Source organism: Marmota marmota, unplaced genomic scaffold, assembly GCF_001458135.2.
Source record: "Marmota marmota marmota unplaced genomic scaffold, marMar, whole genome shotgun sequence".
NCBI lineage: Eukaryota > Metazoa > Chordata > Mammalia > Rodentia > Sciuridae > Marmota > Marmota marmota.
Window position 1 is genome coordinate 28,960,098 of NW_025999842.1, and position 27,977 is coordinate 28,988,074.

At 38.2% G+C, this 27,977-nt stretch overlaps 1 protein-coding gene across 4 annotated transcripts in view; it reads left to right on the top strand.

Annotated features, from left to right (window-relative positions):
- Window positions 1-25,538, top strand: part of Fig4 (FIG4 phosphoinositide 5-phosphatase) — a 108,592-nt gene extending 83,054 nt beyond the window's left edge. For all 4 annotated transcript variants that reach the window (XM_015500098.2, XM_015500113.2, XM_048787622.1 and 1 more), the window contains one exon: window positions 25,185-25,538. In XM_015500098.2, coding sequence (XP_015355584.1) covers window positions 25,185-25,362 — 178 coding nt within the window. In that variant the 3' untranslated portion in view covers window positions 25,363-25,538. The remainder of the gene's footprint in view (window positions 1-25,184) is intronic.
- The last annotated feature ends 2,439 nt before the right edge of the window (window positions 25,539-27,977 follow it).

Sequence of the window (27,977 nt, forward strand, 5' to 3'; positions counted from 1 at the left end):
CTCCTACAAGTTCTTTGGAAGGTTTTTCACCCAGCATCAAATGCCAATCAGTAGTAGGCTAAAAAAGATATGAACACAAACATTATTAATGCCTGTTATTCTGAGGCTTACTAATTCTAGGAATATGTTTCACTCATTTAAAAACTGCAATTCAAAATATGATACATTATTTGTATGAATACTCCCATATGTAAATTATTCTGGGGCAGGACAAACCGAAATGTCCAGCAGGATATATGTATATGTTTTAGGACCAGAAAGTTGCATTGATTCCCTAAGAACATCTCATAATAAGTGGTAATTACTGACTTTAGAGTGCATGCCCCATTCTTTCCCTTTTGTAGTTAGAATTAGAACCCTCCAACTGATGAGATGGTCTCGGTACATGGTCAGGATTAACTTATCTTCTTATATTTTTCATGATATCATTTTTAATAGCTACCCATATATGGGTAACTCCTTGGGCCACACCCCTCCCTACAGATTTCATCTAGTTCTCTGTATGATCATTCTGTGCTGCAAGCTAAATAAGCATTTCTATCTTAATGGGTCACTTTTGTTGAGTCAATCTTTAAAGGTTTAAGAATTAGAACAGTTGGAAGGCAGAGATCGATGAATAATCAGCTAATTCCCTAGTAGGTGGTAACAGTTCCTCTAAGGAGACAAAGATGCCACCTCTTCCCTCACTTCAGAAATGACCATGATAGTCTTTCATTCTGGACTTCGCTTTTTTCTCTCTCTCTCTCTTTATTCCCCTTGGATTTTTCCCATGTATTTTTGCATTTTATTTTATTTTTACCCTTTTCTTGCTTTCCCTTTTTCTCCTTCACCCTCTTCTCTCCATCACCTTCAGGATATTTTTAGTTAAAAAAAATACAATTGTATTACAAATTGCAAGTTTCCACTATATATTATAGGGCAGTATTTTTCGGACTACAATTCTTGACTCATTATTGGGTTGTGAAATTAATTTACTAGGTCTCCACACAATGAAGTGAAATAGAACTGAACTGAATGCAATAAAAGGCATCAGTGCATGGCACGTAGTGTGAGTAAGTCTTGCTTCATGAACCTTTTTTCTATGCCTAAGTATAGCACCCGTGTATTGGTTTGCCTTGCAGAGTACATTTCTTACTGCAGGTAACACAGTCACAGTCACATTGGGATTCATACGAACACACCTGTTTTGTAACCACATGAATTAAAAAACTTAGCCCTGTTCCTGGCATCTTGGCACTTGATACATGTTTATTGAATGAATGAATGAAAGTGTATATGAGTGATTGCTCTGGGGGTTATCAGAAAGAAAGGAGAAAGGTCAGGAAGAGACAAGAGAGTGAATACAATGCATGCAGGCCTTGGAGAATACACTCCTGTTTCTTCCAGGGAATCGGGAGCTGGAATAATCACGAGGTAGGTATAGCTAAAAATCAAAATGAAAAAGCCATCAGATGGATAGAAAGGGCAGCAGGAGAACAGTGAATGCCTCTTCATTTGAATATTATCTGCAGTACCATCTGCTATTGTTAAACAAGACAAATTTATTGAAACAATGCATTTTTAAACTTCAGGGGAGGACTATTCTGAAAGGTTTCTGGCATTTAAGAAAAAATGAATAGAATTTAACTATTGGTACTCATGTTACTAATTTAAGGTACCTAAAATGACTTTGATTTTCCAACAAACTTAGTGTATTGTCTGCTTTATTTTGGTGAGCGCAAACTTTACAGGAGCTTTCACAGTCTCACATGAAGTCTTAAGTACCCTCTTATATGGGCACATGTTGTCAAGCCTCTATCATATTCACCACTTTTAGAGACATGTCTTAGTCGACTTCGTGTTGCAACATCAAAATACTTGAGACTGAGATACCTCTTTTCTTCTTTATAAAGAAAAAAATTCATAGTTCTGAAGGTTCAAAAGCATGGCACTAGCATCTGTTAAGCTCTAGCAAGGGGCTCATGGCAAATAGTATCACGATGGCAGGAGCACATGCAGAAGAGAGCATATTACATATGTTTTTAAAAGTTTTCTAGGAATCCATGGTCAGAGTAAAGTGAAAAAGAATCCTTTAATTACTGATAGAGATAGTTTTTTTTAATTCTGGGGATGGAACCTAGGGGTGCTTTACCGTTGAGGTGCATCCCCATCCTTTTTTATATTATATTATTTTTTGTACTGAGGATTGAACCCAGGGATGCTTAACCACTGAGCCACATCCCCAGTCATTATTTATATATTTTTTTTCATTATGTATATTTTATTTTTTTTTCAGAGTCAGGGTCTCACTAAGTTGCTAAGTGCCTCACTAAGTTGCTGAAGCTGACTTTGAACTTGTAATCCTCCTGCCTCAGCCTCCCAAGCTATTGGGATTACAGGTGTGCACCACTGGCCCCTTTTTATTTTATTTGAAGACAGGGTCTCACTATGTTTTCAAGGCTGGCCTCAAACTTGCAACCCTCTGTGTCAGCCTTCCAAGTCACAGGGTTTATAGGGTTGCACCACCATGCCAGCAAGATAAAAAAAATTATTATGATTTTAAAAATATATTTTTATTCCATATAACCATGTCTTACTTTTTACATGAACAACCAGTTAATCTTGAGGGATTTTAGAATTGGATATATGATATGGCTATGTAAGGGGTATTACTCATTCGTTTTGCTAGCTGTCTACATAAGAACCACATTTATAATGTTTTAACCTTTGTTATTTTGTTTGTTTGCCAAATTACCATCAGTGTTATGTATGGCAGGTGGGTGGGATGATTCCGGGCAGATGGGTGATTATGAGCTTGTGCTATGTCACCGTGGCTTCCTGACAACCATTCCCTTTGCACAGTGAAGATGAACATCCAGGTATATTGTGATTATAGCCTGTTTTCTCTGAGCAAATACTAGAAGTCTTTTCAGTTCAGATAAATTTTGGTTAAAATACAAGAAAATACATTTTTACTTTAAATTTAATTATGCTATTCTTTGTATGATTCAGAATCCTGTTGAGTTTTTACACATGATTTTAAAAAATACAAACTCCACTAAGTCCTAATTATGCTTAAAAGTCAACAAAAAGTCTTTTATTATTATGTAAGTAATTTTCCATGTTTGATATTTTAATATGATTGCTTGTTTTCTTTATGGTCTTATGAAGAAATTTGAGGAGTAATCCCATGGAAATCAATTACAAAATGTTTTCATAATTAAAGGTTTGCTCATATTTTAGACACCCTTCTACCCTCCTTCCCCAGGAACAGAAAGTACTTAATAAATTGAACCCCTTAAGTGGTGGGTTTTTATTCTAAGACTAACCTAAAAAGATTATGAATTACTTGAGGGCAGGGCTCATCTATCTTAATAATCCCAGACCCTGATACCTGGTATGTAGGAAACTATAAGTAAAATATGAATGAGTAATATTTGGCATCCAGTAATTTTATCTCTTTTAGGAATATGCAATAATTAAGTGTGAGAGAGAAATGCCAGTATTAGCAAATTGAAGCAAATGGTAACTATTTGTAAGTTTTAATTTTACTATGGTCTATTTGCGGTTTTAAATGTAGCAACTCAGATTTATCGGCAGGCGTTTCGTGATTTTCTCAGTGGACAAACTATTGCTGTCCGTATTAGTTAACTTATACATTATGTTAGTAGGACAGGCTAAAATGGACCATGATTCTCTGATTTGTTTTTAATGCCCTAATGCTACCAAATTGTTGAAGCTCTTGATGAGAGAATTCCATATGTAGCTAGCTTTTGAAATCCCTTTATCAGCATGCCTAGAACAGAAGCATGATTTCCTGATTTGCATTTGCCTGTAGTTCCCAAATGCATGAAGCTCTTAAAAAAAAAAATGCTTAGTTTTTACATTTACCTTACTTTTAGAATCCTATGATTTTGAAAAATTGTAGTTTGATTTTTCTTGGAAAGAATAGAAATTTGTGTATTTTTAAAACTCTTCCTTTTTACACCCACTTTCCATTACTTGAAAAATACTGTTTCTGAGATCCATTACTAAAGGGCCACAGTTTCTATTCTGTATGTGTGATTTCACCTAAATATCAATTAAACCCCAAGATGCCTGATTAAAATGTATCCTGTTCTTATCCAAAGGAAGACAAGGATTGACTTTCTTAGCTATTTTGTTTTACTTTTTATAATTATGTCAGGAATTCATTGCTTAATGTCAAAATAAAATCAATTAGTGATTTTTAAAGCCTTGTACTTCAGAATAATGTATTCCTTCCTGGAAATAAAATTCCTTTAGGCTTATTTTAGAAGATATATAGCTAAATTGGTAGCTCCTTTATCACATGGTTTGAAAATAGAAAAGTAAATCAACTAAATAGAGTTAGTGTGCTCAAATACATTTACTTTTTTTTTTTTTTTCAATATTTATTTTTTGGTTTTCGGCGGACACAACATCTTCATTTGTATGTGGTGCTGAGGATCGAACCCGGGCCGCACGCATGCCAGGCGAGCGCGCTACCGCTTGAGCCACATCCCCAGCCCCAATACATTTACTTTTGATAATAAAATAGTAGTAGGAAAAATGTTTAGCAGATAGAAAAGTGGAAAATATAATTTTGGGTGTTTTTTCGGCAACTGTAAGTAAAATTATATTTGAAATTTCTCCATTTAGTCTTACATACGCTTTTCTGTTCTTTGTTATTCCTATGGGACCAAAGATCTTTTGTTTACTTGTTTTGAACAGTTTTAACAAAGTAGGTCTTACTTTGATGAGACAATTAAATTTAGTTTATTGTATATTAAGTTTGTTGTTTCTTATTGCCTTTAATCTTTGTCTTTACATATGTAACTTTGGATGTGTTTCTCAGTAGTCTTATAAGAAAATCAGTTGGTGTCTTCTGAATTCTTAACATATTTATTCCTCCCCGAGGCTGTCTGTAATGATTTCTAGAGATACAAAGAATCAGTCCTTTGTGAAGAGATGCAAGATGGTGGGGTGGCAGTAGAGCCATGAAATTTAAGAACTAGAAGATATTTAGAGATTATCAGATTAATCCTCTGATTATATAAGAAAGGGAGACCTGGAGAGGATCAGTAGGTCATTCCGAGTTATATAACTTTTAAGTGATAAAGCTAAGACTCAAATTCATCTCTTTGGACTCAAAACCAAAGCCCAATAACATGATCTTCCGAGCCAGGCACCTGGAATTTACTCAATCCATATGCCTGCTGAGAGCAGCTAAATGTGCCCATAGGAAGCACAGATAGCACTAAATATCCATGCTAGCAAATGGCTAATAGTTTTTTTCCTCCCTTGATGAAGGAAACAGAAAGAAAAAGAGAGAAGGCATAAAGCAGTGGTCCTCAAAATGTAATCCACAAACCTCTGGGATTTCCAAGACCCTTTCATTGGTTTGTGATACTGAGGTGGTAGCACCAAATAGTGATTATCATTTTCTCCACTGTTATGTATTCACAGCAACTAAGCGGGGAAGGGGGAACTGCTCATTATGTCTAAGGAAGTCTTTGATGAAGTAGTAAAAAGTGTTAAGTAACCCTCGAATGCATGTCATTTTAGTGTTACTTGTGACAAATGAGAAATACAGTATACATAAAGTACCTCTGTTGCATATCAAGGTACCATGGTTGTCTTGAGGAAGAGGACTTGTTCGAATATGAGCCAAACTCACTACTTTTTTCCCAGAACACCTATTAAAATAATGACTGACAGACAAACTGGTTCTTCAGACTCAGGTATTTGGCAGACACTGTCAAAAATGAACAAAGCAAGCCTGTCACTTCAAGGAAAACAATTGACAGTATTCATTACCAAATGACAGAGTTAGATCTTTCAAGTGAAAGTGAGAATTTTGAAAAACTTGTATCCATCACCTTACAGCCTTTTCTCATAGGATCAGAAGCAATCTTAATAAATTTTTAACAATTTTTTTATATAATGAAACACATTACCATTTGGAAGATCTTCATAACTCAGTGAACCCAGATGACCAACACATGCTGTTTAAAGATTGCATGGGTTAAAAAAAAAAATCCATTACAAGTGCAAAGTAGACCAATGGGTTTTAAGATAAGAGAGTATGAAAAGTTCATGGATATGGTTTAGTTCTCCATTACAAGTAATTTTTATGAAACTTGTCAGATTTTGTTGAAGTATCAAAGAAAAATATCCAGATATATCTGAAAGGCATTAAAATACTCCTTTCTTTTCCAACTATATATCTCTATGAAGCCATTATTTTCTTTATATATTTCAACCAAAACAGCATATCTTGACAGATTCAGAGAAATCAATTTGAGAAACCAGTTCTCTTGTGTCTTAAACTAGATAAAAAAAAAAAGTCTTGCAAATATTGCTTCTTCTGTCACTATTTTTTTGTTTAGAAAATATAATTAATTTTCATTAAAATATGTGTATGTTAACATTTATTTGTTTTGATATTGTTATTTTTAATTAATTAATTTTTTAAAGTTTCTTTAAATGGTTCCTCCTTCCCCGCTTAGTTGCTGTGAATACATAACAGTGGAGAAAATGATAATCACTATTTGGTGCTACCACCTCAGTATCACAAACCAATGAAAGGGTCTTGGAAATCCCAGAGATTTGTGGATTACATTGTGTCTTATATGGTAAATATTAGTAGATATAACCCATATAAAACAGAGCTTACTGGGACACTCAGTAATGTTTTTAGAGCATAAAGGGACCCTGAGACCTAACCAGTTTGAGAACTTATTGGCATAAAGTATTTGACCATGTATATCAACATGCAGCACAGAGGTGACTAAGGGCATCATCATACCTTTGCCCAGTATTTGCCAGAAGAATGATAGCCCTGACTAGTTGAAGAAATGCTTATTTATTTTCTATGGGTTTTGTTGTTGTTGTTTAAGGAATTGAGGAAGTAACTGTCCTCTTTTTAAGTTTCTCTCAAAAAGTAGTCTGAACCTTTTAGGATTCTTTCAGCTCCAGTTAACAGAACACCTAATTTAATAGATTCCAATGATAAGATCGTTTATTTTCCTTACCAAAAAATGGCAGATAGTGTAGCCTTCAGAGTGGATTGGTTCAGGAGCTTCATATAAGGTTCTTTCTAAATCTCTGAATCTCTACTATACTATCCCCATCCCTTCCTTGTTATGGATTGGATCTGGAATGTCCCCCAAATACTCATGTGTTGAAAGCATGGTCGCCAGTGCAGCAAAGATCAGAGGAGGTACTTTTAGGCAATGATTGAATCGTGGGGGCTTTGACCTCATAGTGAACTAATCCACTGATAGCTGAATGGACGGCTAGAAGGTGGAACCTAGTTGGATAAAGTAGGTCACGGGAGGTGTCCCCTGGATGGGTTTATCATCCCCACCCCACCACTCTGTCCCTTCTGTCTCTCTGCTTCCCTGCTGCTATGTGCTGCTGAGCAGCTTTCCTCCACCGTGACATTGCTGCCGTAGAGTAGGCCAACCATGGACTGAATCCTCAGAAATCATGAACCAAAATACATCTTCCCTTCTCTAAGTTGTTTTTGTCAGGTATTTTGGTCACAGTCACAAAAAGCTGACTAACTCAAACTTCATCCTCAGACCAATAGCAAGATGGCTGAAGCAGTTCCAGGTCCCACAGCCAGATACTGGGGTACTCACTACAAAAGGGAAATGCTTCCTCTGTCTGTTTCTTAGGAACAAGGAGTCTCAGAGACAGTGCAGCAGACTTCTCCTTGTTCCCCAGTAGCCAGGATTGGTTTCCATGCCAGCGCCTAAGCATGTTACTGCTAGGTCATGGGTTACTGTGATTGGCTTAAAATAATCATTTGGAGTACATAGATGTAAAGCAGTGACCCACAATGATTTAGTTATTAAGAGCAAAACAAAAATAATTCATGCTTGTTCAATTAATTGAAAATTAATTTGCATAGGTGCCCAATAAGAGTGTCAGTGTACATTTGTGGGAAGAATTCTAAGCCTGAGAACAGGAGCCCTGGAATCTGGTCCCACATCTGGCACTGTGGATATCAGTCTTTGCTTATCTGGGCCATGACTCTCTTTTCTGTAAACTGAGGGCTTGGACTGGGATATCAATTCTATGATCCTCTGGTTCATTGGTTCATTTATTCACTCTCTCAACCCTTTGTTCAATAACATTTATTGAGTGCTTAGTCTGTAGTGAAAGTCACAGCAGAGTAAACAAATAGGCACCAAAATGTTGTCTGGTTAGCCACAACAGATATTCTTCTTCCTACATTATACACACAGTGAAAGCCCAAAGAGGGTAAGATCCAAATTGATTTTTGCTTATAAGCAACTTGTGGAGTAAACTGTTTAATGCCCTGACAAAGAGCCTTTGCTGCAAACCTAATTAGTGAACAGTTACATCATGAGAGCTTTCTCTCATCTTGTTAAAATGTAAAATTTATTTGGAAATGAAAACATGGAGTCACAAATGTGTTCTGAAAAAGATAAGTCTTTGTCTCAGGAGAATGCTTGTAGGCCTGAGTGTCTGTGATTGTTCCAGTTCTCTCAGTATCAGAAAAGGCACGATGCAGAGAAGCAGGCTGTTACAAGAACAGGACAGCCATGAGAAATGAGACTGTGTTCCCTGGATATCCAAGGACACTCGTATATTGTAGTTCTCAGATAAGATGCTCAGAGTAGTTTGATCTTTTTTAAACCAAGCTGCTAAAATTTTGCAGACCTTTCTCACATGCAGTGTTGGTTAATTTTTTATGTCATGTGAAGTGTTGAGATAGCTGGGAGAATTTATCTCAAACAAGAGGATTAGGAGTCATGTGATCATTCCCTCAGGTAATATTTGAATTGTTGTCAGGTGAAGCAAGGCTTTTTGAATTGCTTTTGGAACCAGTAAGTAGAACAAAGATTAAGGGTTGCTGAAGAGAAAATCTTTCCAACAATTAGAGCTACCCATGATGTCATGTAAACCTCTGTCATTGAAAATCATGAATTCTTCCATCACTGAGAACACGGAAGTGGAGGCTGGATAACCTTCCACAGCAATGTTCTGAAGTTTCTTCCTTTGGTCTGAGATTGGCAAGGTGATTTGCAGTGAAGGTCTGGTAACTTGTCATTACCATGGACATGAGTCATCTAATAGCTGGGATCATTAACAGCTTGAAACAGAAAGGAGGCATTTCATTTATATAGCAGATATTTATTAAGTACCTACTATGTGTTAGGAACTGTTCTAGACACTGGGGATACAGTGAAGAACAAGACTGATGAAGTTCTCTAGGGCCTTTCTGTTCTAGGGTAGGCAGACAGGCATTAAACTAATAAACTAATAAGAGTTTCCTATTAGAATTAATGCTCAGAAGGCCACAAACCAGGGAAATGGTGATTGGGACAGGTAAGAGTCAGATGCTATCTTAGATTAGGTTTGGGGGGAAGTTCTCTGAGGAGTTAACATTTAAGCTGAAATGTGAATGAAAAGGAAGAGTGTGTCATGAGATCACTGGGTAAGAATATTTGAAGCAGAGAGAACATATACAAAAGACCAGAACAAACTTGGCACCCAGAAGACTGGGTAAGAGGCACAGAGGAAGCTGCAGTGAGATGGAGTAAGGAATGGGCGAGGACCAGATCCACAGGGCCTCGCAGCTGTGATTAGCTTAGCTGTGATTCTGAAGTGAAGAGTGGCATCATCTGATTTACATCCCTAAAAGGTAACAGTAGGTTCTCCTGGAGGATGAATTGTTGGTGGCAAGGGATATAAGCAGAGAGGAAAGTAGGAAGAAACTCAAGAGAAGTCTGGTTTCACAGCAACCAAGAAGAGAAAGTGTTTCTAGAAGGAAGGAGTGAGCAGCAGTTCTGATTAGAGAAATGCATTATTGGTTTAGGCAATAGGAAATTTATTGATGACCTTAATGAGTGAGTTTTGGTGGGTGGTGACCTTGCAAGCCTCCCTGGGGCGAATTTAGGAAAAATGGGAAGAGAGTAAGGAGACATGGGAGTAGAAAACCGTCTTTCAAAAAACGCTGCTGCAAAGTGATACAAAGAAGTAGGTCTGTATCTGGAGGGAAAATGAAGTGAAAGGATCATTTCTAAAATAGGAGTCACTACAGGTTCTCAGTGTGTTCATGAAAGGAGTCTGCACAGAGGCAGATGTTGGTGACACTGGCCAAAGAGTGAGTAATTGCAGGAGAGAGATCCTCAAAAGGGCACTATGAATTATTTTGCATTTTTATTGAAATCCTGAATTTCATTATCTTTGGTGTTGATTAATTCGTTGGAATTTTCCTGTATTAAATTGAACCATATGAAATTACCAATATGCATTCATTTCTGACCTATAAAAGCAGCAGTTTCATAGAAATCTAATAGTTTAATTTAGATAAGTTTAAATTTCTTTCAGGGTCTTTAAAATTTATATACCTTTTTAATTTGAAAAAAAACCTCAAACTTACTTATGGTTAAAAATATAGAACAAAGAATACCCTCTCCTGACCCAATCATTTGCAAATAAGTTGTAGACCTGATATCCTTTCTCTCCTAACACTTTAGTAGGTATTTACTAAAAATAAGAATATTCTCCTACAAAGTCAAATATAATCAGTAGGGTTTTGCCAGTTGTTCCAATAATGCCCTTTAATGCAAGAAGATGCAGTTCAGAATATCATATTGGAACCCATCCCTATTCTTCCTTGATCTCCATGACCTTGATATTTTGAAGAATGCAGCCCAGTTATTTTGTAGAATGGCCATGGATTTGATTTGTCATGATTATCTTCAAATTATGAATCAAATCAAAGTGTGGTAGCCAGCCTTCAAATTGACCTCACCTCTGTTATTCGTATCCTTACATAATCTCCTCTCATTTGTACCGGGGTCAATCTTAGGATCAAGAATGTTAGTCAGCTTGCTGTTGTTATAACAAAATACCTGAGAATATTAGTTCATAAGGAGAAAATGTTTATTTTGGTTCACAATTTTGGAGGTTTCATGATTGATTGACCCCTCAACTTTGGGTCTGTGGTGAGGTAGCACATCATGGCAGGAGTGTGTAGCAGAACAGACCTGCTTACATAATGAGCCAGGGAGCAAAAAAGAAAGAGGAAGAGGTGGGGGTCCCACAGTCCCCTTTGAGAGCACATCCTCAAATGATCTAAGAATTTCCCATTAGGCCCTGCCCCTTAAAAGTTTATTATCCATGGCCTAGGGACTCAAGCCTTTACCACATGCGCCTTTGGGGAAGAGTCAAGATTCAAACTATAGAAAAGAGCATACAGTAGAAGTGACAATGTTATAAAAGTGATTTGTTGAATCACTTATTCTGTGGAAGGCAAGCTCATGTTGGTAACAGCCCCATAGATAGGCTCATAAGAAACTCAAGCATCTAGCTGCCGATGAGAAACTGAGGACTGTCAACCAAGTGGGTGAGCTGAGAAATGGATTCCCCAGCCCCGGGAAGCCTTAAGTTATTGTAGCTGTAGCCAACAGCTTGACTGCAACCTTGTGAGAGACCTTGAGTCAGAACCACCAATCTAAGCCACCACTAGAGTCCTGAAATTGTAATACAGTAAAAGTTCATCAGCTTAAGAAGAAATGCTGGCAGAAACATCACAGGAGTGACGGTGAGTTCTTTTCATTGCATCCAGTCAGGTGGTGCTCAATTTCAGTTCTATTGCTGATGATGTTTATTTTGATTTCAGAGCTTTCTTTTAATTGATGAATATTTCACAGAAGGTACTTTGAAACTATATAAATATCCTTTTTTCATCTAGCATTCCATTTTTCATGTATTTATTTTTCTCAATATGAAATCTTGAGTTACTATTTATTCAATGAGGTATAACCTGTTATAGTCATGATTTATTTTGATGTTCAAATTGTCCCTAATTTTACCAGATCCCTTTAGCCTGCTCCTGTATCCTTTGGGCATGTCCTCATCATTCTTAGAGCACTTCCTTGATTTCTGGCACAAGATGTTTTAGGCTCATCATGTTCTTTGCCTGTCCTTGCCTTGAAATCAGTCATTTCTCCAAGGATCCCTGATTATTTTTAGTGGAAAATGGTATTAAAGCCAGGATCTGGGCACTAGGTGTACCTATGCCCACTGCAGAGTCTCTGCTCCCAGGCCCATTCAAAGAGCATACACGCATTGCACGTGTGTGTGTGTGTGTGTGTGTGTGTGTGTACATGTAAGTAATATATATGCATCTGTTTTATTTTTGTACTGGGGATTTCTTAGTCACATCTCCAGCCCCTTTTACGTTTTATTTTGAAACCAGGTCTCACTAAGTTGCTTAAGGCCTTGCTAAATTGCTAAGGCTGGCCTCAAAATTGTGATCCTCCTGCCTCACCCTCCCAAGTTGCTGGGATAATGGGAATGCACCACATACCTGGTGTATCTGTTTTATATATTTTAGAACATAAATATGTATTTGATATTTACTTATAAATAACATATGTATATTTAAATCTCTAAGTTCATAGTGATAGCTCTAACTGTAGGATATCCAGGGTTTATTCTATCCTTTTTCCTTTTCATATCAGTTAACCATCTTCTCCAACAGTGAGGGATTTAGCTCCCATTACCCTTATTATAGTATTATATTTATTGATCCAATTAACCTGCCCATATGTAACCAGTCTCCCATCACCCTACATTCACCCCTTTCCTTATGTGGATGCCCCCCCATTCAGGCTCTGACTCCCATTGTGGGGACAACATACTCCAGGATGCATCCCTCCCCTTGCTTGGGCTCTGAATCCTCGAGGTGCCCCATTGCAGTGTGAATACCCTTCTCATGCCATTTGAGCTCCAGCTCCCCCAGGCTGTCACAGGCTGCCTCCCTGTGCAGATGTCCACCCATCTCCTGGTTTGGGGACTGGCTGTGCAAGAGAGGAAAAGGAGGAGCAGCCCTTCATAAGTTTATAATAAATTTCAGACTGAAAGGAGCATTCTACTCTCCCACAGATGAATTTTTTTGTTTCTTCTGTAATCATGGTTCCAAATTAGTGGTTATACTCAAATACCTTGGGAAGCTGTAGAAATACAAATCTCAAAGCAAACAACAATAAAACAGGAGAAACCAAAGTGTCCCTAGTAAATGATTAAACAGGTTATTGGGTAGAGGGTACTCAGTTTCATTCTGGACTTTTGGTTACTCTAAATTTTCTATGTTTATTATTTTATTTATATTAATGATACTAAAAGATTATAGGCTATGATTTCTTTATAGTATCCTATTTAAAAATAATAACATTATTATTTTTAAAAAGGGATTATAAAATACAGAATTCAAAACCCCCTTGCTGGAGATTCTGATCCAGCATGCCTGGCCTGAGGCCTGCTAATCTGTGCTTTATAGCATTCTCCATCTGGATGTAATGATCGGCCAGGTTGGGAAATATGGCTCCATTGGACCCTTCCCAGAAATTTGCTGGGCATCTCTCTGCATATCCATGGGGCAGACAGTGCACCCAGCACGCCTCACATACTCACAGTCACTCGCGGAAGCATGATGAGTGTCTTTATGAAAGCTTTAAAGGCTCAGACCCTACTGATACCTTCTTCCAGTGGTATATTGATTTCTTCTGATTCCCTGATTCTTATTGTTAGTGAAGTAAAGGAAACCCCTGAAAAGATGAATGTAAGTACGCCTTGGAATTGTCAAGGTCAGCAAAAATGAGTGACACTGAGAAACTGTCACTGCCAAAAGAAGCCTACATGACTACTAATGTAATATATCCTGGATGGCGCCCTAGAACAGAAAAAGGGAATTTGATAAAAATTAAGTATAGACTAATATAATTGCAACAGATGTATCATAATAAAGGAAGATGTTAATAATTCAGAAAATTGGGTGAAGGGCCTGTGGGAATGCTATACTCTACATAGTAATTCTATAAACCTAAAATGGCTCTGAAATAAAAAGTTTATTCGAAAAAAGATGCAGATTGCAAAACATGTAGCAATGTGACTGAGAAACTCAATGGTGTAGTACTTTGTAAATAATCAGGAAAAGGTGCACCTACCAGAATGGGCATGTAAAATTAAGTAGGGTGTCATCACCTGCATGTGAGAGACAAGACACATGGCCATGCAACTCACTGACAGACCACAGTGCCTGCTGTTACAGGAAATGTGAGTACAGAAGGGACACAGCTCCCAAAAGGTCACTGTGTAAATGTCTCATAGATGACCAGTTGCCCCAAGGGAAAATCTGGTCCTGCTTACAGGCAGGGAGAAAGGATGACTCTGGCAGGAGCTGTTGCATTCTTTGCCTTTTATGAACAGCTGTTGTGTGCTTCATGTGCCACCTGTCCTTATTGGCTGAAATGCCCTCTCAGACCCAGTGCTGTGCAGTATAACCAGTTCCTGTCCCCTGTGGCTTAAAGCAAAGCACTCTGTCATTAAACAGCAGGTGAACATTCAAGTTGGAGCCCAAAACAATGCAGCCATGTATCACTGGCTGCAGAAAATGCAGAAAAACTGCAGGTCTTTTTATACTAAGGTAGGTAATATGTCCACAAATGGAAGTGGAACCATCCAGCTTAGTAGACCAATCTTCTGGGAATGATTCCCCAAATCATTACATTCCAAATTGGAAGCATTTACCTGTTTCAGGTCAGAAACTCATCATGCTTCATTTCTTTAAAACTGGAAGTTGTGTTACAAAACACAAATGACATTTTTACATTATAATTCTCAAGGAGAACATAAAAAGAATATCATTTTTCCATTCCTAGATCAATAAAAAATATTAATGACTGTGGCTAAAACATAAAAAGTACTACCATTGTCACTTTTGTGTGTGCGTGCAATGGACTATCGTTTCTGTTCCCTTGGGGAGTCATGTGGAGCCTGGGTACCTGCTCCTGATTAAAATAAGGAGGCTGGAGCTGGATGCGCTTTACACATTGGCTGGCTGTGGTGGTCAGGGGTCGGTTGCAGAAAGATAATCCACTCTAGGTGAACAGAAAGTGATTTTTTCTAAGATTTTAGGTGGCTTTCAGAATCACTTGAGGGCTGAAGAAAAAGACTGTGGACCAAGCTTCCAGGAATGATTCCCAGGGCCATACAGCAAACCGCCAGAGTAGCTGCTCCATCTGCATTGATCGCAGGTGATCGCAGCAGCTGCTGGCTCTAAACCAACCACATCAGCTAGATTCAGGAAGCTGCCACTGCACTAGCCAACTCAAGAACACATTGCCTTTGCCACAGTCTGCACACTAGAAACCCACATCCTGCTTCTTTCCACATGATTTAGTTCCAAATCAAAGCATCATGGGAACACAAGCAGTACATAGTCACATTTTGAACCTAAATTGCAAGAGAGTCTGGGTATTGCTTTTTGCTTTCCAGTTTCTATATACAATAGAAGGGAAGTTCAAGTGGATATTGGAGGAATGTGATCTATGTTATTCTACAGTCTATCTGGCCACTCAGTTATCCTGCCTATTCTTCTCATTATAGTAGAACTTAGAAGTCCAAGATCTCTGGACATGTGCAGCTGTCTTCATCAAGGTTTCTTGTAACCTACTAACCTATAAACAGAGAGACTGCCCATCTGCTCCCAGATCCAGTGTGGCAAAGGAAAGTAAAAACTCTTGGGAACAGTGATAAGTGAGCTGCTGCATCTGGACACCTGTGGTGAGCAGCTGTCTCCAAGGAGAGCAAGGCCTGCCTCAGAAGGTGGGAAAGAGCTGCAGGGAGGGCAGCCCTGGATAAGGAGAGGCAGCGTGGCAATGCTTCCCAGCGACAAGGGAGAGTGGGGTCATGCAGGCAACTGTACCTCCAATTTAGGGGTCAGTTTGAGGGATAGGTGAAAAATATCCTTGTTAAAATAGATGTGACCAATGGGTTCTTAGAAAAAGACAGCAGCAGGGCTGGGATTGTGGCTCAGCAGTAGAACGCTTGCCTAGCACGTGTGAGGTCCTGGGTTTGATCCTCAACACCACATAAAAATTAAAAAATTTTAAAAAAAGATATTATGTCCAACTACAACTAAAAAATAAGTATTTTTTAAAAAAGAAAAAGACAGCAGCACAGTTTTAAAAGTCTCTCTGAATCTTCACACAGAAACAGAGAACAACTAAATGGCAAAACTCAATACCCACAGACAACACTTCAAAACTACATGACAAGGTGCCCCACAAATGTCAAAATATAAGCAGGTGTGGAGGTAAATACCAACAGCCATCGACCTGCATGACTCCGTATTGTTCAAGGGAAAGAATCAAAGAGGGAACATTGGGCATCTGATAGTCCTGAGAACAGGGGACCCCAGAATAGCTAACAAGTGCTCACGATAAGTCACTGCAGTGACTCTGAGCAGAGCAGCTGACACCAAGAGGCATTTCACCCAACTTGATACCAGGTCATTGTGGTCCCAGGCTGCTTAGTGAGTTCTGAAAGGAGCTGGGGCCTTCACATACTTTCCTTGAAGGAAAGTGAAAGTCCAGATAAAAGTGGGGGAAGGCAACCCTAGGGCAGTCTTAGCCATGATTTCTAATACTTCACTAGTTTCCCTGAACTAAAACCCCCTTCTCAGGACTCAGGAAAACTAATTTTGCAAAATGAGCAATAAAAAAGTACCAAGGGCCATTTCCATATAAAGTTATCTGAAGAACAACAGAACACAGACAGAATAACATCCCTGTAGTCAACAAAAGCATCCAGAAAGAAGTCAATGAGAGATCAAAAGGAACTATTTCAAAATGAGCTAAAATATAAAACTTTAAAATTCAAAAAGAAATGAAGAAAGATATAAAGAGAATTTAGAAGAAAATATTAAATACTGACAACAGTATTTAATACAACAGGCAAAGAAGATTTAACATAGGAAATAGGAGTCTTAAAACAGCAAAGCAAAGTAAGGGGACAGAAAAAAATATTTAAAATAGTGAAAAAATCCTGGAATAAAAAGTTACCTAAAATTGTATATTGAAAGAACGCACCACATACCTGAGAATATTGACCCAGAATGATTAACACCAGGATGTAGTATATGTTAACTGTACTTTAAAGGGGAAAAAAATCTGCAAGGTTTGGAGGCTCATGCCTCTAATCCCAGCAGCTCAGGAGGCTGAGACAGGAGGATCACGAGTTGAAAGCCAGCCTCAGCAATGGCTAGGCAGTAAGCAACTCAGTGAGACTCTGTTTCTAATAAAATACAAAAAATAAGGCTGAGGATGTGGCTCAGTGGTTGAGCGCCCCCTGAGTTCAATCCCTGGTACCCCCTGCTCAAAAAAAGTAGGAGAAATCCTTTAGACATCCAGACAAAAAGAGCAAGTGATTTTTAAGAGAAGGAAAATTATTATCATAAAGCTTTTTCAATACAACACTTTAGGCTACAAAAAAAAAAAAGAATATAGAGTAATATATTTCAGATTCTCAAGGAAAGAAAATGTGGGCTGGGAATTTTATTTTTAAAGCTTTTAAGTATAAAAGCAGAGACATTTTGTTATCAATGAATAAGAACTTGGGAGGTATTATTCTCTTGGACCCTCCTTGTGGAGACTAGTGGAGAATGAGCTTTAGATAATTAAAATGACATTGCTATGGTTTGGATCAGTAACTCCCACAGACCCATGTATTAAAGACTAGGTCCCATCTCATGGCATTACTGTGAATTGGTAGAATCTTTAGGAGGTAGGGCCTAGAGCAAGGAAATCAGAGCACTTGGGGCATGCCCACGAAGGACCCTGGCCCCCCTTCCTTTCTTTGCTTCTAGATGTCATGAGGTAAGCAGCTGCCTCTGCCATGCCCTCTTGCCATGATGTACTTCCTTGCCATGGGCCCAAAAGCAGTGGAACAATTGATCATGAACTAAAACCTTCAAAATGGAGTCAAAATAAACCTTTCCTCTCTTTATAAATTGATTATAAATCTAATGAGAGAACTAAACAGAAAGCTAGCACAGATATTAACAAAACACCCATCATGAATAATAAATTTTAGTTGCCTATAGAACTAAAATGAGGGTATAAGGGGAGAGAGGGGATGTTATTGGTATCTGCTCAAATAATGTGTAATCTAGTGCAACTCTGAAAAAATTAGGAAAGCAATAGGGAAAGTATATACAAACAAAGTCTGTTTTCAGGAATCATTTTGATAGCGGTTTTGTTGTTATTTTGAAGCTGTTATATGTTTACTAAGGGATTAAATAAACATGGAGTATATGAGGATCGGTTGTAGCTCAGTGGTACAGCACTTGCCTAGCTCTTGTGAGCTCTGGGTTCAATCCCCAGTACCACATAAAGGAGGGGTATTTTAATTCTATCATCCTTTTGTTGTTTCACAAACAAGATTCTCCTAGGCATGGCTTTTATTTACACATGCATGGACAATACAATGGCCCAATAACAGTGAGAATTCCTAGTACCTGCATTATAGTCTTAAAATACCAATCCCCCTGCTAAAGGACCCAGAGCTCTGGGAGAGATATCTGATTCCAGGACTGTGTTAGGATATGTACAGACTAAACCTAGAAGTTCTTGTCAATCCATATAATAAAAAAGCAATCAGAGATTACTAGGGTCATATCAAAAGGACTCAGGAATAAACCTGAAGAGGATAATTTGAATTTCCTGGACCATTTGAATTTCAATAAGAATAATAACTGGAATGGAATAAAACTCAACAAGTATGTTTAAAATCCCACATTTGTAATGATGATTTTTTTTTTTTTTAAATTCTGGTCACTTTCGAAGGATAATAAGGATTTCATTATCTGGAAGACTATCACAGGGAAAGAATTAAGCATATGATTCAAAGAATCATATAAACTTGTACCACTGGGTAAACAGATGAGAGATAAAATACTTATTAACAAACATGTAATTAAAGGACTGAATAGTCATAAGTGCTATGTAGAGGTATATTATAATGGGCTTAGAAAGACAAAGGTACACAGAATTTTTGAGGAAAAAAATAACAGGAAAGACATTTTAGAATAGTGCTGTCCCACAGAACTTTCTGTGATGATGAAAATATCCTATGGGGAGGCAGCTAGTGCCTTGTTGGGAGGTACTTCTTCCTGCTCAGTGGGGTGTAAGCCACCTGGGAAATAGTAAAGGCTAGAATAATTAGTGAAGGACAAATGACAGAGTATAGTTTGTAAAGGAGAGCCCCTGTTAGGTCCAGCCCACAGAGGAGCTGGAGTTGGAACAACTAGAAAATGACTCCCATGGTTTATTTAAGGGGGTACTTCAAAGGCAGAGTCAAAATCAACCTTCAAAGATTTCAAGGTATCTTGGCAGGCCACACCCATCTCAGAGGGGCTGTGTGGCTACAACAGGTCACCCCACCTCTGTGCTGTGTGGGACCAGGCAGAGCGGAATAGAAATCCACATGTCTCTGGGAAGTTGATCAGAAGAAATGCCCACTGGAAGTTCCCAGATACTGGATTATCATATTCACTAGAATATGATGCACAACACAGCCCACAAACGGTTCTCAACAATGTCCCATGTCTACACTTTCCACTATGGTAGCCATTAGCCACAGGTGGCTGTCAAGCACTTGACATGTGGCTAGTACTATAGAGAAACTATTTTTTTAAATATTGACTTTTTATTAATTTAAATATACATATAAATAGCTACTTATGGCTAATGGCTACCATATTGGACAAGTGTAGTTCAAGAGCTGCATTTTGGATTCAGACATCTGTATACTGGTCCACAGAATTTGGGTAATATTCCTTGATTTTTTAATATGAAGAAACACATGCATTCTCACTGTATCATCTTGATAGAATACTCTTAGGTAGTATTTGAGGTGGGGCTTCAGTGTGTGAATACCTTGTTGGAAAGATACAAATAATCTAATGAGAGAACTAAACAGAAGCAATGGACATCAACCAAATGTTAGAATGGTGCCCACAAACTGAGGACTAAAACCACTGAGCAAAATTAAAGCCATAATAATCAAAGCTCGAAAAAGAGAAACATATCAAGGTAATGTATATTATAGACCACACCACCACAACTTAGGTCACAAGGATACTATTTCCTGGCAAGACCAGCAGAAAGACAAAGTGTTACTATTAAGAACATTTGCTAAGGTTTCGCACAACTAGGACCAAAGTATCTTAAGTGGAGCATAATTATTGTTTTGCTCTAATTATAGTTTTTAAGTAACTATTAGAGAAATGACCTAATTATGACCATCATTTGCAAACGAACTAGTCGGTCAAGGTCAAAGCCTTCCATAGGATCCTCTTCAGCTATAATACTCTCTTGATTCTGTGACTCTATTGTGACCAATAAAGAATCATTTAGTTATCTGAATATAATAACCTTGAAAGAAAAAATTAGAGTTTTGGTAGCCACAGAAAAGCATCATTGGGAAGGGAAATATATTCAGCAACCAGAACTGTAAGTTTTCTGGAAATCTAAGTGGGGTTTGATATATGCCAAAACGCTAGTCATAGAAAAAGCATATAAGATTTTAATATACAGAAAAATATTACATTTATAAAAATCATTGAAATTATACAAATATTTTCTAGTATTTCAATCACCAACCATAAATCATCATGGCATTACTCAATTTTGAAAGGACTTCAGTTTGACCAATGAAATATTTTCTTATCAAACCAATGTGTTTGATGTGCAAGTCATAAAAAATATCAACAGGAACTATAAAGGACTCAGACATTAATTCTGTACCCAAATAGAAGGTAGATAATAATCAGAAATGGTCATATCATAACCAGCCAAGTGAATAATACTACACTGAAGAAAGAGCTTAAAAGGGCACCAACAAAGATTTTCTTTAAAAACATCTGGTTTGTCTAATGAATTTCTGCCTGAAGTGTTTCTCTTCCATGAATGGAAAGTACAGTTAAGGCCAAGTGCTCCGTGTTTGAGGCAATAACAGTATGTGCTAAACAGCCCATAAATGAATCGGTAAATATATTATTCTAAATAAGACTGGAACATTCCTTGAGGGGAAGTACAGAACTCTCCTTGAAGATGGAACCAGGTTTTGAAGATAAAAGGAAATGAGCCTACAATGTTGCGATTATAATATTTTATCTCCAAAAATACTGCTGGTATTTGAATGAGGGACAATAGGTCTTATCCCTTTGGGGGCTATGAAAAGTGGTTTAAAAAATACATTCCCTCTGCTTATGGCTAGGGGAGAAATGTGGATTTTTAAAATTTATTTTACTATGAAAGTGCAATAATAAGCCAGCTCTCTCCACTGGAATGAATAATAAAATAGTCTCACAATTTCCACATCATTTAATGCTTAAATACTGGCCTTTTCATACAGAAACAGATGCCATCTAAGCTAATAAAAAGACTATTTGTTTTTGGAGTGTTGGAAGTGATACTGGGTTTACTTCCATCTCTTTCTAATACCCCCAGAGACAAGGCAGAGCTTTCAGCCCCTTATGTGCATATTGGATGACATTGTGTTTCTTTCCCGCCTTGGAAATGCATAAGTCAATGGAGAAATCAAGTATCTACTCACTAGGAAGCGCATGCTAAATCTAATATTGCCGCTCACATCTTTACAATTAAGGGTTAAATTTTGCCTTCCAAACGTAGGGCTCTGGTATTATTTAAAAAGAAGTTTCTTGCTTTAAAATGTTCAGTGCTGCTGCATTGACCGCAGTGAAAGCTCATTTAGTGTTTGACATAGCTCATCCGTACAGCCCGTGGTGGCGGTCGTTTTCTTAGACCAGAAGCTCTCAAGCTTTAGCCAGTGTCCGAATCAGTTGGAAGGCCGCTAAAACACCTTTACTGGGCCTCACCCTCAGTGACTGACTCCAAAGGTCTGGAATGGGAGCTGAGAATTTATACTTCTGATATATTTCCTGGTGATGCTGATGTAGCTGGTGTAAGGACCACACTTTGAGAACCACTGTTTTAAGAGGATGAAGAACTCGCTGTGATGGACTTCATGATGAAAAAGAGATTTCTTTGTGAACCCATTACTTCCTGCTCCTTTTTCTGATTATACCAATAATATTGGGAATGTCTTCAGCTTTTTTCTGTCCCAAATCCAGGAGTAAACATTTCAACATTACAATTTTGTTTTACTTTTTTTTTTTTTGGTATCAGGGATTGAACTCAGGGGCACTCAACCACTGAGCCACATCCCCAGCCCCATTTTGTATTTTATTTAGAGACAGGGTCTCACTGAGGTGCTTTTTGCCGAGGCTGGCTTTGAACTCATGATCATCCTGCCTCAGCCTCCACAGTTTTATTGTTTAATGTAGACTTTGCATTGAGAAGAATAAAAAGGACCAAAGGAATAGTTGGTGCATTTTGTCACTCCCTGCACAGAGCCATAGTGGGGTGTTATTGCAAAACCTAAACCCACCTACCACTCAGTCTGAAGCCACTTAAGGCTAGTGTTTGACACTTCATATTTACAATGTTTGGAATCATTTCTCATTACTCCACGTGACATTGAAGCAATTTATGATGAGTAGGATGAGGACTCCTGATGGACCGACCAATAAGAAACCCACTGCAGTGGGTGGAAGTGGCTGGTTCTCATGGTCCTCTTTATGTTTGACTCAGTGCTGCACCATTCGCAGTTACTGGGCTCTGGTGCCTCCCTCTGCCTGCCCAGATGTGTGTTCAGCTGAGGCGTCTGGGAAAGTAACTTGAAAGATAAAGTAACAATTTGGTGACTTAGCAATCTTCCTTTCTCAGCCAAGCATTTAAGTTTGAGTTCTCAGAAGGTATCCTTGAACATCCATTCATTGGAGGTGGATATCTAATGATTCCTGCCTGAAACATCTTAGTCAATGTGCACGTTGTTTTGTGCAAAGATCTGGCTTCAAAGACAGAACAGAAGCCATTAGTCCCATTTTATAAATAGACTTTAAGCATCTCATCTATAAAATGAAGAGCATAATCCTTGTGCTTCCTGCCTCCAAAGTAGATGTGAAATTTGAGTAATATATGCAAAAGAGCTTTGAGGAGGGGCAGATGCTGGACAGGTGCAGATATGTGGTTCCGGAGGAGTTGCTGTGATTGCTGCTTTGATGATAATCTCTGAAAATGCTAATAGAGCCACCTTTCTGAAGGGTCTGGTTAAATGGTTTGGCCCTGAATACTATCAACCATTAAAGAATTCTAGCATCTCACCTTGAATTATGCAAATGACTGTAGAGTTGCTGTTTTTTTTCTGAGGGAAAATTGAGAAGAAGTGTTCATGTATTAATTATCCCAACCACTCACCATTATCAAGTGTCAACCACAGATGCTAGAAGAGCTGTTTCTTATGCATTTTGAAGAAAAGCCCTGCCAGGCTGACAAATTGAAATTCAGACATCTCAGGCTTTTTTTTCAACTCTGGTGTTTATTTATTTTTATCTTTGGAACTTTTAAGTAAATCACTTTACCCTTTGGTTTTCATTTGCTTAAATAAGATGCATTCTAAGATTATGTGAAATTATTAGAGTGCTTTAAAAATGTAAGTACATAGATTTCATAAACTACCTACCAAATTTGAGTTGAAATATGTTGTCTTGAGGTGAAAACATTAATTGAGGTTAGCCTCCAGAAAGACTATTCCACCTTCAGTTTTATTTTATTTCATTGTGAATTAATGTAGTCTCTAATTATCCCAGGATAGTGTTAGCACTGAATTTAGATGAAGGCAAAGTACATTGAGCTACCTTAATGGTTTCTGGAAGAATGAGAAAACCTCACATTAAATTGTGGTACATCCTATGAAGATAGAGCCCTTGGGGAGGACATGGTTTACTGTACCTTTTTTGTCTTCCTTTGTGTGTCCAGTAAAATGTCACAGACCCAGCTAGCTCTAGGATCCAGTTCTGTTCTGACTATAGAGAATTTCCCCTAACATCAGAAGTCCCAACTGACCAAACAGTTGCATCCAGTATGCCTTTGGATTCCTCTAATGAAATGCTGAAGAGCAAGGCTAAGGTCCCAGCCCAGCAGAAATAGATTCTCCAGGTTTTCTCACTCTGTTATCTTGGGTGTCCTGGTGTGGAGAAGCACCCCATCCCTCAACTCACACTGTATTGCACCTGACTTGTTAGTTCGTTCAACCCTTGAGGGCCTGCCCCCAGCTAAGAATGTAATAACAAGTGGATGCTCTGATGATGATAAGTTGAGGGTGTGCCAGATACCTAGCTGCATCTTGACAAGGTCTTTCCAGAGACCATGCATTCCCCAGGGGATGGATGGAAGTTTCAGGCATTATGGAAGCCTGGGTGGGTGAGAACAGAGGGATATTTTTCAAAAGAAAGTTTCTTAGATGCTTTCCAAATTATCCCAAAAAAGGAAGGAAGCTGCCTATTACAGATCCATAGTTCTTCACCCAAAAGTCTGAGGCCAGATAAGAATTTAGAATTAGATAACACAGCAATTTGGTACATGCACCTCATAATAACACCCTACTAAGATCTGAGGCCATGTCTAATATAAAACACACCAATATTCACATGAAGTGGGGAGAATGCTGTTAGTTTAGGTTAGGATGTGACACCAATGAGTTTCAGTAGGGTTAGGCTTTGTGGCAAAGTAACTTGGTTGTTAAAACTTTCAGGATTTCAGAATTGCAATAAAAAATTAAATATTAAGGGCTGGGGCTGGGGCTCAGCGGTAGAGCGCTTGCCTGGTACTTGCGGGGTGCTGGGTTCTGGGTTTGATCCTCAGGACCACATAAAAATGAATGAATAAAATAAAGGTATTATGTCCAACTACAACTAAAAAATATTTTTAAAAGATTAAACATTGTAATTGTTAATAGTAGTTCATGTTTACTAACATTTGGGGTGTGCCAGGCACTATGCTAAGTGAGTACTTTACTGAAGCAAACTCATTTATTCAACAACCATGGGAGGCAGAAATTTATTAGTAACCCCCACTTCACTAATTCCTACTCTTTTCCTTTAAAAACCCATTGCGTGTTGTGTGCCTACCATGTGCCAAGGACAAAGAGCAAAATGTAGGTACAGCCCCCACCTAAACTTGCTCCCAGTCTTGTGGCAACAGGATGGGGCTGCCAGCAGAGAAGTCTGCCCTCCCTTTGTCAGGGAAGGTGTCCAGGCAGGTGCTGGTCCAGCACATCTTCAGGCAGAGGAGGAAACCAGGCACTGCAGAGGTCATTCCTATAGGCTCGGCTCCTTAATAATAAGCACATTATTCAAGGTCAGCATTTCTCAAATGCTTTTGAGACCACAGCTCTCCATGGTCTTTCATTTTGCTTTCTTTAATGCAATTGTCTTCTTTCTTCTATTACAGAACACCCATTTCTGCTTTCTCACAAGACAACATCTATGAAGTTCAACCCCCAAGGGTAGACACAAAATCTACAGAGATCTTCCAAGCCCACATCCAGGCCAGTCAAGGAATCATGCAGCCCCTAGGTAAAGAGGACACTTACATGTACCGAGAGTACATCAGAAACCGCTATCTGTGAAGAGGGCGCAGGACACGTGGTAGCCCTGATGGGGACCCAGAAAGATTCATTTGCTTAGGTTATCTGTTTTCTCTCATCATACAAATGTAATTTCCCAAAATTCCTTTGCATCTGAAGTCTTTCCGTCTTTTTGTTCCATACAAATTACAAATAGATAATAAAGAAATGACCAACTATGTTGTTATTATTGCCTTTTTTTTGTTTTAGGAATAGTTTGTTTTGTGGTCAGTATAGTACCATAGCATCCTATTATGAAATTTACAGGTATTTTGTGAGCACCTACTATGTGCCAGGCTCTGTGGCAAGGTCTAGGAATAGCACAATAAGCAAAAAAGGCAAAAACTTTCTCTCTTTGGAGGAATGAAGGAAAAGTATTTTTATTATCACTTTTAAATTTATTCTGATGGTTTTAACGGTAACCTTATTGTTTGACACAAATTTTCGTTATTCTGAAACCTCTTGTTCTTAGGAAATAAATATTTGTGGATAAAGGGACCAAATGTTAACAAAGGAAAAAAAGAATATATGATAAAGCAAGTGGAGGAAAATAGTAATTGGCAAATGTGGATAAAGAGCCAATGAGAGTTATTTGAGCTATTCTAACAATTTTTCTGAAAATGTGAAATTATATCAAAATAAAACATTAAAATTATCATTCAGAATGACTTTTGTGATGTGCAGTTGTGTCACCGTATTTGATACTTGGTGTTCAGGCAGGTGGTGACTGATTATGTGCACAACTGGTTTGTTCTCCATACAAACACTATCGTGACAACTTTCTGCATTTTCTAACAGTTTAATGCAAAGAATTTAATCTCATTATGTGTATGCTTTTATTATAAATTGTGTCAGTTTTCTCTCTTCAAAAATAACATAGAGAACCAAACTAGCTCATGGGAGAAGGAAAACCAGTAAGAGAAAATGATCTCTAAGATCTCATCAACCCTGAGATGCTGGAATTTGGGGGAAGGTTTTACATTGCAAATAAAAGTTAAGTCCTGATGCAATAGACTTTTTTTTATTGATGCCATCATAAGATCAAGATTAGAGAATGACAGAATAATAGGTAGGAGGGATTTTGTGTTGGCGCAGTTTAGATCTCTAACACAATAGCTTGCTGCTGTGTGTGGGATCTCACATGAGTCTTCCCAAGTCAGGTGGTAGGCTGCAGAGGTGACAGTTATAGATCAGACATTAATCTTAATTTTTAAATTTATTTTTAGCATGGTTTCTGGAGGCCCACCTACTAATGATAAAAATGGACTTTATGTTGTGTCTTTTGAGAAGATCCTGAACCCAGATCTTCTTTCATAACCTGTGAATGTAACTCACTCTAGCTATAAAATGAGAATAATAATCCCTACTTTGTTGTTTCATTGTGAAGTTTAGAGATAAGGTATGTAAAACCTGCAGCTGTGAATCCTGGCACACAAATGCTCCAACAGTGGTAGCTGCTGTGGACAATGGTGGTGGATGGTGGTGGCATCCGCAGTGGTGTTTTTACCACCAACACCCTGATGTTCTCCATTTCCGGCAGCTCTACCTGTGTCCTTCCCAGAGTTAACCTGATGTAACCGGCTGGTATCTGAACTACTCATTTTGACATTAATTCAGGTGACTTCAGCTTTAGTTGTGTAAGTCTTTACAAATTTAGAGCAAGGTAGGCAGAGCATTTAACCTCTAGAAAGAAATTAAGGACCACAAGGAGTGTGTAAACAAAGCAAATATATAGTCAAAAGCACTAAAAAGCGAATATATCAGAAAATGCAGAGGACTTTCTCATTTGTAGATCCAAAAAGAAGAAATGTGTGATGGTTAAGAGCTTGAGCTTTGACTCCATAACTTGCTAGTAGACATAGGACTTTGAGCAATTACTTTAGCATTGCTGAGCCTCAGGTTACTCATCTAATATAGAATTGTGGAGAAAAAGAAGTAAGAAGCTGCACATGGTGGCACACACCTGTAATCCTAGTGGTTCCAGAGGCTGGGGCAGGAGGATCACCAGTTTAAAACCAGCCTCTGAAACTTAGCAAGTTTCTAAGCAACTTATTGAGACCCTGTCTCAAAATAAAACATTTACAAAAATGGGCTGGGACCCAAAGGACTTAAAATCAGCATATTACAGTGATGATGAAGCCACATCAGTGTTTATAAGCAGCTCAATTTACAATAACTAAACTATGGAACCAACCTAAGTGCCCTTCAACAGATGAATGGATAAAGAAATTATGGTATGTATGTGTGTGTGTGTGTGTATATATATATATACACACACACACATACACACACACACACATACATACACAATGGAGTATTAGCCTTAAGGAAGAGTGAAATTATGGCATTTTCCAGTAAATGGATGGAGTTGGAGAATATCATACTAAGTGAAATAAATCAATCCCAAAAAAACAAAAGGCAAAATATTTTCTCTGATATGCAGATGCTAATTCGCAATAAGAGGGGGTGGATAGGATTAGGTAGAGGAGAGTTAAGGGAGGGGAGGGGGTATGGGGGTAGGAAGGATAGTAGAATGAATCAGACATTATTATCCTATGTTCATATATGACTACATGACTGGAGTGCTTTTACTTCATGTACAACCTGAAAAATGAGAA